The sequence below is a fragment of the Mustela nivalis genome (genome assembly GCF_964662115.1).
Source record: "Mustela nivalis genome assembly, chromosome: 18".
Taxonomy (NCBI): Eukaryota; Metazoa; Chordata; class Mammalia; order Carnivora; family Mustelidae; genus Mustela; species Mustela nivalis.
In genome coordinates, this window is record NC_139037.1 from 2161743 (window position 1) to 2179182 (window position 17440).

Below are 17440 nucleotides of genomic sequence, written 5' to 3' on the forward strand. Positions count from 1 at the left end.
CAACATCCTCTGTTCCCAGAAGAACTATGGATGAATTTCTTTTAAAGTCTCAAAAACAAAGAGCCATATTTGTAAAATATTAGAGACAGCTTGAATTTTCTGTATTGTAGAATGAACCTAATTGGATTCCACACTTTGATGATGCTGGTAACATTAGGCATTTTAAGTGCTGACTGTGCGATAAGCGTTGTGAAACCTGCTTATACGTGTTAGCTTGCTGCGTCCTTGTAGAAACCTTGTGAAGTTGGTTCCAATATTATGGCCCTTTTACAGATGAAGAAAGTAAAGTTTAAATCCCCTGTGTGATGTCACAGAGCCAGGATGAGAAGAACTTGCATTTAACTCTCGGTGCGTCTGGCCCTGGAGCCCTAACTGCTCGTCTCTCCGGAAGCGCGGTGTCTTGCTTCGGAGTTCTGTGGGAGCTGACCCCGAGTCAGGGGTTTGGAGGCCTTCATTTCTCATGCGTACACACCTAGGAATAGGATTGTTCATAAGGTGGCTGTGTATTTCGTTTTGTGGACCTGGGCAAGAGGTTAACCAGAGTGGCGGCACCGTGCACACTGGCCGTGCGCGAGAGGCCGGGCCCCCGGTGTTTCCCCGGCAGTCGACGCCATCGGTCTCTGGATGTTAGCCGTTCCGGTCGGCTTTCGGGTTCTCTCAGTATTCGCACTTTCTCAGTGGAAAGGCACGTTTCGCACTTTTTCACATGCTTATGGACCATTTACATGATTTGCGAGTTGCCTCTTCAAGGCTTTGGCCTGTTTTTTACTTGACTGCTTTGTCTTTTTTCTTATTAATTTGTAGACGTGCGTTCTGTACCGAGTCCTTTCTCAGACGTGCGCACTGCAGACACGCCCTTCCAAGTGTGGCTTACGATCCTGCTAGTACAGTTGTCGTCTCTGGCGGGCTCGGTCTGGGGAGCGTGCGGCACTCGATGTCGGGGCTGTGAGTTGGAGCCCCACGTTGGGGGCAGAGGTTACTTAAAAAGTTGATATCTTTTGATGAACAGAAGTTTTCTAATTTTGATAAAGTACAATTCAGAGGTCTTCCTTTCTGATTAGTGATTTTTCTGTCCTGGGTAAGAAATCTTTGCTTCTCCATTGATCTTTAAAGCAATGGTCCCCAAATGGATTTTCCTTGAGGGTGTGGTTTCAGCGGGCACCGTGTAGGGTAGAAGAGCTTGCTTGTTCCCTGACCCCGGCTTCTGCTCCTGGGCGCTCAGCCGTGACTTCTCAGAAGGAGAGCCGCATCACGTGGGGCTTTGGACACAGGCAAGTGTTTATGGGCCTTGGATGTGTGGGTAAGTTTCCCGCCTCCACTAGAAAGTAGATCCCTCTGGAAGAGAATTCTTTGAAGGGAGATTTTGCTTCATTTTCAGATGTTAAAGTGGAAAGCAGCTTGGTTTCACTGGAAAAGTGTGTCTTTGAGTTACTGGGGTTTTCAGACACCGCGTCTCTGTAAAACCAACAGTAAAACGAGGAAAGGAGAGAATGAGTGTTAACGTGATGGGGGCGGCAGGGGCGCCGTGTGGTCTTCGTGCGTCCCCGCCGTGACGCGCTGGGAGGACAGTGAAGCTGCCGGCCGCGCAGACGGGGGCTGGTCTGGATGGCGGCCCTCCCGGGGCTATGCCGGTGACCGCTTCTTCGTGGAGAAGCGTCTGCCACGTGAGGACGCGGCGTTCTCTCATCATGGAGCTAAGAGAGCGAGGTCCATGAAGCGGCTCTCATCCTCTGCAGACGTGCCCCCTGTCCCGGCCGTGACTGTGCCACGCCGCCCAGAGGGAGAACAGGAAGGGAGACTGTGGACGCTCAGAGGCCACGTGGTTCCTTCCTTCCTGCCCACCCTCCTCCGGTCCTGCTTCTCTCGCCTTCCCCACCTGTCCCATCCTGGCTGGGTAACCTCGGAACTTCGGTCTCAGCTCTGTCCTCTTCAGAGCAGGGACAGGAATGGTGCCGTTTCCCGGGGCTGCTGGAGGACCCCGAGGGGCAGCCGAAACCCGCCAGGATCACGGTGGTTCCTGCTCCGGCTGCGCTTAAGGAGACGTCGTTTCTCTGGACGCCTTTTCAAGTTACACAGTCTAATGATTTGATTTGTTAGGAGCAGATTTATCCTTTCTCTTGGAGTTTTGTGGCTAATCGTGAGGCTGACATTTTCCTGTCCGATGCCGGGAAGTACTTTCAGTCTATAGAAACGGGCCGGAGCCATCTGCTTACGACTCTTCCCGGCAGTCAAACTGTCCTCCAGGAGACACCAATTCCCAAAGACAGGAGAAGTGGCGAGAAGTGACCAGGAAGTGGATGTCAGCACCCAGCAGGCGGAGCTGTGGGTAGGATTCCCATTTAGGAATTTAAGCAAACGGGAAAAATGTGTCTTTTCTGCTCTACTTTGTGAAATGCTATATAAAAAAAGCAGTGAAAAAGTAATGAAAAATCTGGCCAAGGCATTGGTCTAGGACATTTTGGATCCGTGGTCCTTCTTGAGTACCGACGTGAATGTCTTCAGTTTGTGGACGAGGGAACTGAGCTCACAGAGGTCACGTGGCTCACTGAAGGACCTGTAGTCCCCTTAGTGCGGTGAGAAGGTGCTAAAATATGTTGTGATTTATTGAATAAGTTTAGAAACCAGATCTTTTGTAGTGTGACGTCTTCTGACCTACGAGGTTCCAGGATTATATGTGGTCAGAGTGCACGGCTTTTTCCTCTTTGGGAGTTTCAGACCCTCCTTGGACAGGTGCAAGTCCAAAGGCCAGAACCAGGGTTATGCAGGTCTGTTGGGGCCCCATCACCGTTCCCTCGTGTTTGGCTAATGGTGTTTTGATTTTCCCAGAGAGACCCTCTTCCCTAATTTCTTCCTTGCAGTTGGGTTGGGCTGACCCCTCTGTCACATTCCAGGGTTGAACAATTTCCCAAGACTTACCGATACCCGTGTTTGCGCCCTGAGCATGCGGGACAGCTCAGGATGGCCACACACAACCCAGGTCACTTCTGCTGACATTACTGGGGACACCATCAATGCGGAAGGGCAGAGCCACAGGCTGGGGGAAAGGTTGGGTCTTGACCTCGTGTGAACCCTTTGTCACTGAAAGTGCCCCGGCCAACACAGGGTTGGAGGTGGACGGTTGAGCCAAGGGTAGAGAGAACACTGTGCAGACTCTGCCGTCTCTGTTCATCCTGTAATGACGAAGCTTTTTTTTTTTTTTTAAAGTTTTTTTTTTTAAATTTATTTATTTGACAGAGAGAGATCACAAGTAGGCAGAGAGGCAGGCAGAGAGAGAGGGAGGGAAGCAGGCTCCCTGCTGAGCGGAGAGCCCGATGCGGGCCTCGATCCCAGGACCCTGAGATCATGACCTGAGCCGAAGGCAGGGGCTTAACCCACTGAGCCACCCAGGCGCCCAATGACGAAGCTTTTAAAATAAAATTTAAAGTGCTCAGATAATGCCATGCTTTCGAGAAGATCAGGACGGTGACTATCCCAGAGGCCCAGCAGTGGCTGTGGGAGAACGCTGGCCCCTGTCCTGGCTCCCCACTTCCTGGATGAGGTCGCGTTCCCTTGCTGGAACTTTCTCCAGCTGTAGGACACAGACCACGACACGACCTGGAAGGGTCTTGAAGATCGAATGAGATAACACGTGGGCAGTCGGGGGCCCTGAGAACCGGACGACTGTCCGTGGGACAGACGACCCAGGGTTGAGTCAGCCTCACTGATATTGCTCCCAGCGAATGAGCAGCAATGACCGTGCCCGCTAGCAGTGACTGACGGCGTCCCTCGTCAGCGAGCTCTCGCGGCGTAACGGACAACGCGGGACCGGGCAGGTTCCGCCGCCGCTGCTGATGTAGCTCCCGGCCCTCCGGCGGCCTCGGCTGGGCTCAGTGGCCGGGTCCTCCCGGGCCTGGTGGGGCTCCTCCGGCGTCCGTGGCTGCCTGCCGCGTCAGCACGAGTCTCACCACTGCTGGCGGGTCCCTTGCCCTGCAGCAGGCCCGCTGGGCTTGTCCCCCCGTGGGTGCAGGTTTTGGAGGGACGGCACAAGACCCTGGGGCCGCATTCAAAACCGTGACTCTGCTGCTTCAGCTACTCTCTTGGCCAAAGCCGGAGCTGGAGGGGCAGGGAAATGGCCTTTGCCTCGGGTGGGAGGAGCGTCATCCGGTTTCTGAGGCCAGAACGTGGGACCGTTTCCTCAGTGCTGCTGCGTTCCCTGTCATTCCCGGCTGTCCCAGGGCTTGATGCGTGACTCCCTGAGTCCCTGCAGCGCTGCTCTGCGGCGGTCACGCCGCGATGCCCATTGTCGTTCCTGCCCTCACGCTCGTGGGGCGCGTAGCCCCGAGGCCTCGGTGCTTCCAGGAGCGCGGGCCGCAGGGCCAAGACACGAGCTCTGTTCTAAGAGCCGGGCTGCTTTCGCCTCCGGCCCACGAGGTCCTGTGGCTGACCAGCAGCCGCGGCGGCCGAGGGCTCACCGAAGCCTCACAGTGAAGTCGCCGGTGCCGGGACAGTGTCCTTTTCTGGAAGAGCAGACCGAGACACAGACAGCGTTGAAGGTGTGTCAAGGGCACACACCTCGCAAGAGACAGAGGTGAGACCGCCTGTGCTGGACGTCCTCTGTTGGCCTTGCGGACCCCGCTCCGCCTCCCCACCCTGCCCTGGGTCCCAGAGGCTGGCGGTGTGGACCGCACCTGCGGCTTCCTACCCTCCACCTTCACCTCGGGCTTGGCCTGCAAGGCATGGCAGGGGCCCGAAGGTGGAAGGAGCGAGGCTGGTCATGTCTTTGGCCGAGCTCCTCTGCCCCAGGCCGCAGCCCTGGTCGGGCGGCTCTGTCCCTGCTGCTCTCGTCCCGGGTTCTGGTACCTGCTCCCGCCCCACCCTGCGGCCCTGGCGGTGCTGACAGGCCTGTCCTGCGGCATCCGCGCTCTCCCCGCGGTTTCCCTGCGTTCTGCCTGCGCCTCCCGCGGTCCCTCTGTCACACCGTTCTCCAGTCCCCTCTTTTTATGTATTTGTTTTTTTAAATAAAGTTTCTTTTTTTTTTTTTTTTAAAGATTTTATTTATTCATTTGACAGACAGATGCTAGTGCCCCTCGGAACAATTTGTTACTTAAACTGTAACTCCTGGAGGGTTTTACTAGTTACCAAGCTCATTTAGATACGGCCTTAAGAAAAACATAGACTGGCAGCAGGTCTCTGGGGAGAAGGGTGACACACGGCCGTGAAGCTGGGCAGCTGGGGACGCCCGGCTCGCTCAGGGCCGAAGGCCGCCCCTTCACAGAAGCCGGGCAGCCGAGAACGGCCGGTCAGCTCAGGGTGGAAAGAAAACCGCCTGCTTCCCTTTTCCGTTCTCGCTCCTTTCTCTTCCCAGAAGCACCATTGTTTTCTAGATGAGCCCTTTGAATGTGCTTGGTTGACTCTGAACCTGATCCTCCTTCCTGCTCGGCAAGACAGTGACTAACGTTCGACCTTCCTCGGTCCTTCTGTTGGCTCTTGTTTCTAATAAAAGTGAGACTGTGGAGCTGCTCGTGGCAGCCGTCTTTTCGACTGTGGTCCCCTGCTCCCAGTCTCTTGCTGCTGACTTGTTTGTGCCTAATTCTTCTCTCATCACTGACTGGAAGCGGCAGACAGAGATCACAAGCAGGCAGAGAGGCAGGCAGAGAGAGAGGGGGAAGCAAGCTCCCCACTGAGCAGAGAGCCCAATGTGGGGCTCAATCCCAGGACCCTGGGATCATGACCTGAGCCGAAGGCAGAGGCTTTAACCCACTGAGCCACTCAGGCGCACCCAGTCCCCTCTTTTTAATGTGCTGTCTGGTTCTTGCTGGGACCCTGAATGAGATGCCACCTGACTCCGCACTCTCTCTGTTTAATATTTATTGAAAGGATGAAAAGATGGGAATACTAACAGAAATGCTAGGTGATACCCCAGGCTGAGCTCCTTGAATGAGGAAATCAAAACTCCAAGATGAAAATGAGACAAAACGAGGTTGTCTCCATGCCGGCTGAAGGCAGGAGCATCTGTTTCTGTCTGGACGGTCACCAAGCACTGAGTACTGTTTCATGTCATTTCCAAAGAGCTTGGATTGCATTTTAATTAATTTGCCTTGAAATTAGCATACTCCGCTTTTTCTTGAGCTGGGCTCAAACTTTCCAGCATATCCTGTTGCAAGGAAATGCTTCTATAAATCAGAGTGAATGTGGCTTTGGAGACTGCGAGGAAAGGTAGGTATTTATATGTGGGTGTTTTATGTTCTACTCTTGTGCAAAACTTTCAATGTATGTTTGCAAGAGGCTTTTTCCAGTCTGGTGGCCAGTAAGTCCTGAGGATGTTCCGAGTGTGCTCCCTCTGTCTTCAGGAGATGCCTTGGCATGCAGCTACTCTTGTTCCTGCCAGACTGTGGGAAGACGAGACACACGTCAGGTCAGACCTGGGACCCAGTCCACGCTGTCATCTGCTAGCTTGGGTGAGTTATTTGGCCTCTCAGCCCTTTTGCTCATGTGTAAGCAAGACCGAGTCCCCGCAGGGCAGTCAGGCAAAGACAGCAAAACCCCCAGGCCTCAGGGACCTCCTCCACGCTCAGCCACCACTGGCTGGCTCCTGGATGGGTTCTTAACATTTGTGGGCACCCCAGACTCTCAGATCTGCACTTCTCCTGGAAGGGGTTGGAATAGCCAAAGGACCACCTATAGAACCGGATCTTCTTGTGGAAACAGGAAGTCTACTTTGCAGAGAGGATGACCCGTGGAGGAGTATGTTGAAACCCAGCTTCGAATCCTGACTCCATGTCTTGTTGGCGATGTACCAGCAGGCATGCTGCCTTCCCTGGACGGTGGCTTGGGAGTAAGAGTCGCTCTCTTAGAGGGGTGCTGGGGGGTTCCGTGAGTGCCATGCTGTGAAGCCCTCGCCATTGCCTAGCCCCCGTGAGTGCTGCACTCAGGCAGCAGAAGCCCGACAATGCGTCTGTGCCCGCAGTAAGCACTTGGTGTGCCTCTGCTCAGGGTGAGATGCGCTCTGGTGGGCAAGCGGCCGAGCAGTGGTGAGGTGAGCGTAGCCTCTGCCTCCAGGACAGAAAAAAGAGAGAAAGTTTTTTCAAGGACATAAGTGGCTGAAGAATGACAGTTTTTTGTAAAGATTTTATTTACTTATTTGACAGAGACCCAGCGAGAGAGGGAACACAGAGGGAGTGGGAGAGGGAGACGCAGGCTTCCGGCTGAGCAGGGGGACCGGTGCAGGGGTCCATTCCAGGACCCTGGGATCATGACCTGAGCCGAAGGCAGACACCTAACGACCGAGCCACCCAGATGCCCCAACAATGACAGTTTTTAATAAGGCTAAAAAGGAAACAAATAAGAGGAAAGAGAATCAAGAGGAGGTTCCTAATTTAGGGAGGGAGTGACCCAGGAAGGAATTGGGGTTTAAGCAGGGGGCTGTGTCGGATAAGGTGCTGGCAGCTGCTCTGCGGACAGGCCCTCAAGGCCACACACACCAGTCAGTTTCTTGCTCACGTGCATTAAACTGGGGTTGGGCAGGCTTTTGGCCGCGTGATGATTCTGGATGATTCTGGATGATTCTGGAACAGGGGCTCCTTTGGTCTTGGGCTCAGCCATAATAATAATAAAGAGTCTGGCAAGGTTGTAAGAATACAAGGTCAATATACAGAAATCAATTGTGTGCTGATAGACCAGCGATGAAAAATCGGAGAATGAATTTAAGAAAATGATTCCGACGATAGCACCAGAAATAAAATACTTGGGACTAGCATAGCTAAGAAGGGCAGAGTTTGTACCATGGAAACAACGGAATCTTGTCGAAAGGTATTAAAGAGTGTCTGAGCACATGACACCTTTGGTTTATGTCCTGAACATACAGAAATACTGCCCACGGATGAGCAGTGCTCCCTGGGCTGTAGGGTGACGTGAGGGTACCCAGCAGTGCAGGACGTGTCCCATCATACATCTACGATGAGTACATACAAAACCGACCTAGATCTTAAGACAGCTTAGGGGGGCCAATGGTGCAATTATATTTGAACATATAGAATTTTATACTTTTATATCTTATATCTTTAAAATATATTATTAAAATATATTTATATTTTATATTTTATATAAATTTATGTACATGAAAGCTTCCCAAGTCATAGAAGAGTTGGGGGTTCAAGTGGTACAATTTGATCTGACCATGTGTATTCACTGCACAGGTATGGAAAGCATTTTCTAGATTAAAAGACAGCTGGGGTTTCAGTGATACAATGTATTACAATGTATATATGACATGCGTGTACAGTGTTTGTGTGTGAAAACTTACCAGAGCCTAGGGTAGCTGGGGTCCAGGGACTCAGTGTCTGTCCGAACATGCGGACACGGTGTACGGGTCTGAACGTGCTTCGGGTCTGGAGAGCAGGACCCTGCACTAAGTGGTAGCGCGTGTCAGCACTGACCACGTTTCCCTGAAGTGTAGCAGTTCCTCCCCGTCCCTGGATTGCTTGTTGTTTTAATACCAGGGACGCCGACTGAGGGCTGTGTGTTACTTTCCCAAGCTTTTTACATGGGTTATCCCATTTGTGTGTCCGAGAAACCCTCGTCATTGCCCTTTTAGCACTCACAGGCTCAGAGCGGGTAACTTGTCCAAGGTCACACGACTAGGTATTGGCAGAGCTGAGGCTTGAACAAAGTATGTCTGCCTTGTGAGTGCTTGGCACTGGCTGGGAAGATAGGAATGCTGTCACCGTGTGCCGTGCTGTCTGCTCGAGTCCCAGGGAGGGGGGAAAGGGCTGGCTGCATCTCTTTCCCCCGTGGGGCACAGAACCTTCGTCCTGCCACCCCAGCCGCTCCCAGACTGTGGTCACGTGTGAAGTATCGGGCTGGGCCCTGACCCACGGCCAAGCTCTAGAACAGCCTGCAGGGTCTTGTGCTGTGGGACACCATTCAGACCCGCGCTTCTCTTCGGGGCACCCGGGGCCTGGGAAGGGCTTTCCGTAAGCTTCCCTGGAAAGTACCATCTTTACGGACTTTGGTGTGCAGGGAGCTACGTTCAAAGAAAACGGAACAACAACAAAAAGAAACAAGAACCAACTCCTAAAAAATGTGGACCCCGGGGGCCGCAGTCTGCATCTGCTTCCTGGTGTTCCTTCCTGTGAGCTAAATTTAGGGAAAGGGAATCCTGATAGCTCACCCAGGGGTCCTATTAGAGTGGGCAGAAGGGGAGCCCCGGTCAGTGGGCCTCACAGCCCTGCCTGTGAGTGCAGCCCTGTGGGGTCAGAGACACCTGGCTGTGAATCTGGCTGTGTCGCTTCGTGGTTGGGTGAACGTCCACGTTGGGTAAACGTGGACCTGACAAACATCCCGGCGTCCACAGACCTGAGCATCCTCATCTGTGACATGGGGCTAATGGCCATCTTGCTGACTGTGCCAGCTGTTGGGAGCATGTACGTGAATTCTGGGGTGATCTGTGAGGTTGGCCCGAGGGCGATGGTTGGTTAATAAATACCTTTCCTCCTAAGGGCTTTGCAGAGCTTCAGGAACACATATAAATGGGCTTGGGACCACGTGTTGGCCTCTCTGGGCTCGGGAACATGTCCTGCACCACAGCGGGCTCCCCACGCCGTATTCTACGTGGGGAGCAGGGCTTCCCCAGCTGGGTTCTTCCCACACAGCACTTGGCACTCTGCGGCAGTGATGGAGGACTGTTACGGAGAGTTCGGAGGAGGGGGCCTGTGAGCCGGGGGGGTCTCCAACCCCAACAGAGCAGCTCTGTGTTGAAGATCTGTTTCATACCCTGGGAGAGATTTTATGGAAAAAATGACCCTGCTCCTGGGATATAGACTGAGGCTGCCGAGTTAATATGTTTAATGAGCGCTGAGTCACTGAGATCAGAAAATGAACCAGGTACAGGGTCCAGGTTACACTGAAGAGTCCACGGGCGAGACCAACATGGACAGGAAATCCAGTTTTCACCCGGTTTCCCAGCATGTGGGGGGCTTCAGATGGTCAGAGTGTGTGATCCCGCCTCTGTAGCGGGTCCACTGGAGCAAATACCTCGGGACTATATTACATGGTAGGAGGTGGCTTGGCTAGTCCTCAGGATCGCTCCGTCTGCAAGGGAGAGGGAGTCTGAAGTCGATGGAACTCCAGACAGAGCGCAGGAGGTCTGGCGCAGACGCATCCTTACGAAGTCACCGCTGGAACAGCTCCCGTCCGCGGGTCACCCTGCACCAAAGGGCCCGGCCACGGGTGGCGGGGGCGGAGCCATCAAAGCAGCACTGCGGTGTATCTGGCTGTAAGGTCTGTCCTTTGAGCTAAGATGGAGAAAGTCTTTGCTGATGCTGATGGGTCCTTAACAGCTCCCAGCTGCGTGGCATTCTCTCCTGTTTAACAGGGAGCAAGCCTCCGTCAGAGTCCTACGAAGGCAAATGTAGCTAATTTTTAAAAATTATATTTCTATTATCTTTTTAAAAAAGGAAAATGGTGCGGTGTTTCATTGACAACAGGGATATGGTGTTTCTGAAGCAAAAAAGTGAGACTCTCCAGAGAAGACATCAAGCCACTCAGGCGAACATCGCTGCCACTGCTCAGTGAAGGCCTACACGGGGGCCGTTAGAGGACCAGAAAGGGGTTTCATGGTGGAGAATCCAGGGGACTCGACATTAACCAGGTGGTCAAAATTCACATCCCTGGTCGTGGGCCCCTGGTACGGTGTCCCGCAGACACAGTGTCCCTTCCGCAGTTTCCCTGCCCCCAGTGCACACTCTGAATCAGATAATGAGGAAATGTCAGACTAACCCCAGTCGAGGGAAACTGGACCCTCAGTGGGCTTGTGCCCTCCAGCGGAGCCAGTATCGTGAGCGGCGGGAAGACGGCGGGTGTCTCCAGGGACGGAGGCTCACGCGGTGGGCCAGCAGGTGGGGAGCGGCAGCCCGGGCGGGGAGACACTGCGGCAGGGGAGGCCGTGGGACCTGTGGGGGATCCAAATGTGCCCTGTGCGCTCTGGGGCAGCGGCGTGGCGGCGACAGCATTCTGAGTGTCACAGCTGCGCCGTGCTTCTGTCAGAAACCGTCCCCTTGCTGGGGAGGGGCCCACGGAAGCCCGGCCGGCAAGAGGTCGTGGTGTCTGTGAAGCACTCTCAACAAGTTCAGCAATCGTGTGAGTGAGTGTGCGGCCATGGCGGGGTGAGGGCTGTGCACACGAGTGTGTGAGTGAGTGTGTGGCCATGGGGGAGTGAGGGCTGTGCACACGAGTGTATGAGTGAGTGTGTGGCTGTGTAGGGGTGAGGGCTGTGAACATGAGTGTGTGAGTGAGTGTGTGGCCGTGTGGAGGTGAGGGCTGTGCACACGAGTGTGTGAGTGAGTGTGTGACTGTGTAGGGGTGAGAGCTGTGCACATGAGTGTGTGAGTGAGTGTGTGGCTGTGTAGGGGTGAGAGCTGTGCACACCAGTGTGTGAGCGAGTGTGTGGCCTTGTGGGGGTGAGGACTGCGTACACAGGTGTGGGTGTGGGTGTGTGCCGTGTGGGGTGAGCGTTGTGCACACGAGTGTGTGTGGCTGTGTGAGTGGCCACGTGTGAACGCGAAGTTGCCGGCGTGTATAGGTGAATGTAGGTGGAAGGCCACTCTAGCTGCGACTGTCATCCAAAGCAAAATCTCCTTCAAGCAGCAGAGAAGGTGCCGGCGGTCGGCAGGCGTGCGGCGCGCTGCTGGGAGGTGGCTCCAGGCTCCCGGCTCTGAGGTCTGGCGGGGGACGGGACCGAACGCATTTCTCAGGAGCCCCCCAGCCTTCACGTCGGAGGGTGCCATAGCCCCCAGCCAACAAACTTGTCCCTTACTCCACTGAACAGAGCGCATGTGTGATTTCGCTGGGAAAGCAGCAAACGGCGAGCTTCGACAAGCGCCGTGCCGGGGCCTGTAAACGCGCAGGTTCCTCGCAACAGAGCGCCTGAGAACACATTCTGCCTTCCTCCCTCACCAGATGCCCGTGTGACCTAGAAGTTCTCTGACCCGATCTGGGTCTTTGTCCCCCCGCCCCCTGCCCCGCGTGCGGGTTGCTAGTGAGTTCTGTTTGGCTCTTGTCTCTCGCGGTCTGATTTTCTCCCAAGTGCCCGCTCTCCCTCCCGGATGCCTAATCGATGTTTCTTGTGCAGCATGAACAGCATCCCCGGGCGTCTGTTTCGTTTCCGGGGGTCCTGTGAAAGCCGAGGGCGCCGGCCACAGGCTGCAGCCGTAGACCACCGGGCAGCCCCAGAGCAAAAGCAAACCTGTGCCCCAGGCCTCGCAGGGAGCCTGAGCATGTATCCTCGGCAGTGAGAACCCACAAATGTGGATCCTTTCTTCTCCCAAGTCTGGCAGTGAGACCGGCTGACCCCAGAGGGCACTGTAATCCCAGGACGGGCCACCTTGTTGCCAGTGGGGCTGGGGGCAGGCTGCGGATTTGGAGATAGAAGCCTCCGGAAGAGGCCCGGGTGCCAGGGCCATAGACCTGGAGGATGGGGAGCAGTGTCCAATCCTTCCCTCAACGGCACCCACCTGCTCTTCCTTCCTCAGCCTGAGGAGTTGTAAGGCCTCTGCAGCCTTCTTGGGCTGGGGCAGGCCCAGCATGGGACTGGGGTCGGGGGGTTGGGGTGGGGGAAGCGAGGAGTCTGAGGGGCCTGCGTCCCGGAGAACAGCTTCGGTTTCTGACCTGTTTGCCGAGGAAGACGGGCTCGTGATCTGTCCGGATTAGCCCTTTGTTCTGTGCTCTTGCACTTGCTGACCTTCTGAACACCTGGGGCTCCACTGGGCTGACGGCTGGTCCGGTGCGTCCCTGGAGCACGGGGCGGCAGAGGACAGAGGGGCACAGGCACCGAATAGGACGTTGTCCAGCAGCTCTAGCTCCCTCGGGCCCACAGGGTTTCTGGATGTTACTGGAATATGGAGAATTTAAGGAATTAACTTGCGTCGAGTCGAGCAGGCCTGCCTTCCGCTTCTTTTTCTCTTTTTTTTGCTCCTTCACAGCGCTCTTGGGTGTATCAGAGAAAAGCATAGAATCGTATTGTGATAAATTATCTCCTGGTGTAAGACAAAGGGGGCCTTTGACAGTATGTGGTCTTCGAGGGTGGTCCTTAGGGAAGAAAAGCAAAGGGAGCTCCCCTAAGATATTGTTAAGGCTTTTTTATCCAGGTGACAAAATCAAGGTGAAGGTATCTCCCTTGCCTATCTATTCATCCATCTGTCCGTCACCCATCCGTTGTCTACCCATCCCTTCAGCCGTCAGCCGTCCATCCGTCCGTCCGTCCATCCATCCGTCCGTCCGTCCATCCACCATCCAGTCATCCGTCCAACCTGTCATCCTCCAGTCCGTCCATCCGTCCATCCATCCATCATCCATCCATCTGTCCGTCCATCCATCCGTCCGTCCGTCCGTCCATCCATCCATCCATCATCCATCCATCCGTCCGTCCATCCACCATCCAGTCATCCGTCCAACCTATCATCCTCCAGTCCGTCCGTCCGTCCATCCATCCTTCTTCATTTCTATTTAACTAATCGTCTGTCTTCTTTCTACCTTAGAATTAGAATTCCAATACAAAAGGATTGTGTTTGGAGGCATCTGTTAACACACTTGGATGGACAGAAGGCAGACGACTGTTTCCCAGTTAGGAGCGACCAGTGATGTGGATGGTGGACTTCGTGAGCACCAGCTTGGTACTTGGTCTCTGTGTCAGGCATTTCCCTTACGTTGAAAGCGCTCCTAAGTTTTCAGCTCCAAGGTTGAGATGAATACGTCCTCCGTACACTCTGGCACTGTGGGTGCAGCCTCTGCGGACGTGGGGTGGACCTAGAGGTGTTGCTAGTGATTCTGTCCTTGGTGTTTGATGGTGATCATCCCTGAGAAAGTTCTCAGGAAGTACAATACCCCCCATGATGTGCACAGTAGTCACATTCCCGAGAATTTAGTGCATATTGAAACATTTTATTTATGTGCAAGATAGCATCAGACGGACTCCGATAATTATGAATAGGATTTAAAATTTTATGACTGTCCAGGGTGCATTTGAAAATGCTGTGTGATACCAGACCATTTATCAGTGTAAGCCTTGAACTTGGAGGCGATTCATTCTGCAGCAGTAAGAACGAAAACTCACTCCATGAGATGAATCTGAAGCAGAAGTTTTCCAAAGTAGTTGAATGCTGCTGGATACCTTCTACCAGATGGCTAAAAAGCAAAGTCAGGTGAGGCTAAGGAAGCTGCCCACACAGCCCACGGCCCGTGGCACTGGGTCAGGTCCAACAGCGCTCCAGAGCCTACATGTGCCCCTGGCAGAGCTTCTCATGACGCTGTGCACAGGGCTTGCAGGGGCCTGAGTTCACCTGCAGATTCGGACCCCAAGAGACCCGAGATGTTGCATTTCTAACAGGCTCCCACTCAACCCTCTTTGAGTCCATTATGGGGAAATCTGTTTCCAGTGCAAACCTGGATTTCCTTGGAGTTGTAAAACCCACTTTTATTTTTTAGATTTTTTTTTAAAGATTTTATTTATTTATTCGACAGAGAGAGATCACAAGTAGGCAGAGAGGCAGGCAGAGAGAGAGAGAGAGGAGGAAGCAGGCTCCCTGCTGAGCAGAGAGCCTGATGCGGGACTCGTTCCCAGGACCCGGAGATCATGACCTGAGCCGAAGGCAGAGGCTTAATCCACTGAGTCCCCCAGGCGCCCCATATTTTTTACAGTTTTATTGAGATACAGTTGGCATACAACACTGTGTAAGTTTAAGGTTATGACATGATGATTTGGTGTGTGTACGTACTGTGACGTGATCACTGTAATAAGGTCAGCTAACACCTATCACCCGGCACGGCTGCGTGCTTCTGTGTGTGTGTGTGTGCGTGTGTGTGTGTGTGTGTGGTGAGAACGTTGAAGTCCTACGGTGTTGGCAACTTTCAGTGATACAGTGTGCTGTTACTAGCTGTAGTTGCCATGCTGGGCCCGAGGCCCCCAGCACGTGCCCCTCTTGTAATTGGGAGCCCGTTCCTTTGTCCAGCAACCCTCCCCCGCCCCCCCAAGCCCTGTCCCAGCCCCTGGCAACCATCATTCTGCTCTCCGTTTTGATAAGTCTGATGAAACCCACCTCTGATAACGGGGACCCAGGGCCCGAGGAGGATGCCTTTTCACACAGTTCATACATTTTGCCACAAAACGGAGACCCTGAGTTTGTGACAGCCCCAGCCTGAGTCCGGTCAAGCCCACGTTTCCATTCAGGTGCGGTGGGGGCTCCCCGAGCTCGGAGGGGAGGATACTTTGTCAGGAACGATAAGTTGTAGACGGATGGGACGCTGCGCAGGGCACGCCTGATCAGAACCCGTGTGTTCGCAGGGACTGTCTCCGAATGCCGAGGCCATTTGTGCGCTCCTGGAGGCCGAGGTGTGGGGACTTCGCCATCCTGGGGGCTGGTGGGATTTGCTGTTTTCCTCACACATGTGCTGCTAGGCAGGCTGGAAAGAGCCTCACACGGTGGTCATGTGCGCCTTTCCGTGACCCTTCTAAATGGTGCCAAGCCACAGTCCATTAAGGCAGGGTCTTCCGTGGGAGAGCAGATGTTTTAGAAGGGAGACAGGCTGGACACTGTTATTGACAAGGGTCTTGTCCAGAGACAGTCCTGATGTGGAGAGACCTCATATGTTGCTGGTGGGGATGTGAAATGGTACAGTCTCGAAGTTCCTCCGTTAGTTAAACCCAGAGCTCCTTACCCTCCGGCCCAGCAATTCCGCACCTGAGTATCTACCCGAGAGAAACGAAAACAGGAATTCAAGCAAAAGGCTGTAGAGGGAGGTGCACAGCGGCATTCTTCCTCACAGGCAAAAGGGGCAAACAACTCAGATGTCCACTGACAGATGAGTGGATACACAAGTGTGGTCTGTCTGTCCAGTGGAATATTACTCTGCTGTGAAAAGGAATGAAGTGCTGCCAAATGCTACACGTGAATGCACCTTGAAAACGTTTTGCTAAGTAAGAAAAGCCAGTCACGCATTATAGGATTCCGTGTGTATGAGAGGTCTGGAGTAGGTAAGCCCAGAGACAGAGCAGATCCGCGGTTGCCAGGGGCCGGAAGAGGCAATGGGTGTGGCCGCTGGTGGGCGCAGGGTCTCCTTCTGGGGGACGCAATGTTCTGAAACTTGATGGTGACGGTTGCACAATGTTGTGCTATAAATAGCACTAATGTTGGGTTTTATGTTATGTGCGTTTCAGCACACTGAGTGCTGTGAGGTGTGTGAGCCTGACAATTCACTGACCCGTACCCCTGGGGCAAGTAATACATTCTATGTTAATAACAATAATTAATAAACTAAAAAATTTTAAAGAAATAATTCTAGCCACGGTGGGAACCACAGAAGAACGTTTTCCATTCACGAATGCGTGGTTTTGGACTTGCTTGCTGTGGGCATCCTGTTGATAGCTGGGTTCCTGAGACTTACAAGCTCCCCAGGCAAACGGAGTGGGCACCGGTCACAGGTCGTGAACACGGGTTGCGTATGCACGGGCCACACACCCGGTGTTGTTCTAAGTATTGACCTGCGGTGTTTCTTTCAGTCCCCACAACCGCCCCAGAAGGAAGGCTCATATTTTATTTTCACTTGACATCTAAGGAATCCCAGGCAGAGAAACATAAAGTAAAACAAGCCGTCCTAGATCACAGAATTAGTGGGCTGCACAGGTGGGATTTGAACCCGAAGTCCACTCAACAAAGACCTCTCAGAGTGTGATTGCTGCTGAAGAGAGTGAGTGCCTGGCAGGGTTAGGCCTGGGGCTCCCGGGGCTCACTGGTGCCGGCAGGAAGATGCCACTTTTACCAGAACCTCTTGCCATTGTCCTGTGGGAGGAGCCGCAGACATCCACTCCCTTGGCTCCCTCAGCTTTGGTTTCTTCTTGAGGTGGAAAGCCCAGATCTGAGAACCGCTGGCCAAGATGGCGGCACGGGGACAAGGACAGGCTGGGGAGGAACCGTGATGGGCGCTGCTCAGCAGATCAAGGAGAAGGCACCGCTGTTGCCCCCGGTCTGTAGGCCAGGAGCAGAGGCTCTGAGGGGCGTCACCACAGGCCCACGGCCACCCAGACCACAGACTCAAGTCTGACTGAGGTGGACTTGCCCTGTGCACCTGCCCCGTGCACTGCAAAACGCAGCTCTCTCCACCAAGCCCGTGATCCTTTCTGTCCTGGTCCTTGTGCTAAAACACAGGCTCACATGCAAGACTCAAAAATACAGAAAGAAAAAAAATGCACGGAATAAAATAGAAACCACTCAGTGTTACCATCCTAAGAAACCTGCCCTCCCCTCTTAGATACAACACCTACCATTTTTGTCAGTGTGTGCATAAACACTCAGTGTTTCTATAGTCTTGTAAAACTAGCATCGTGCTGCATATAACTGCTTCATACTTTTTATTTAATATTTTATGTTCCCCATTGATTCATGATGAGAAACCTTGAACTTTAACATCTGCA

The 17440-nt window shown here is 53.6% G+C and overlaps 1 protein-coding gene across 4 annotated transcripts in view; it reads left to right on the forward strand.

The window, feature by feature from the left end:
* Window positions 1-17440, forward strand: part of LOC309853521 (uncharacterized protein) — a 450528-nt gene that overhangs the window by 111506 nt on the left and 321582 nt on the right. For 3 of the 4 annotated variants that reach the window (XR_014305774.1, XR_014305775.1, XM_082711637.1), the window contains one exon: window positions 6330-6437. The exons of the other annotated variant lie outside the window; for it this stretch is intronic. Coding sequence is in view for 1 of the 3 variants with exons in the window: in XM_082711637.1 (XP_082567763.1) it covers window positions 6330-6437 (108 nt within the window). In the remaining 2 variants the exon portion in view is untranslated. The remainder of the gene's footprint in view (window positions 1-6329; window positions 6438-17440) is intronic. 4 annotated transcript variants of the gene reach the window in all.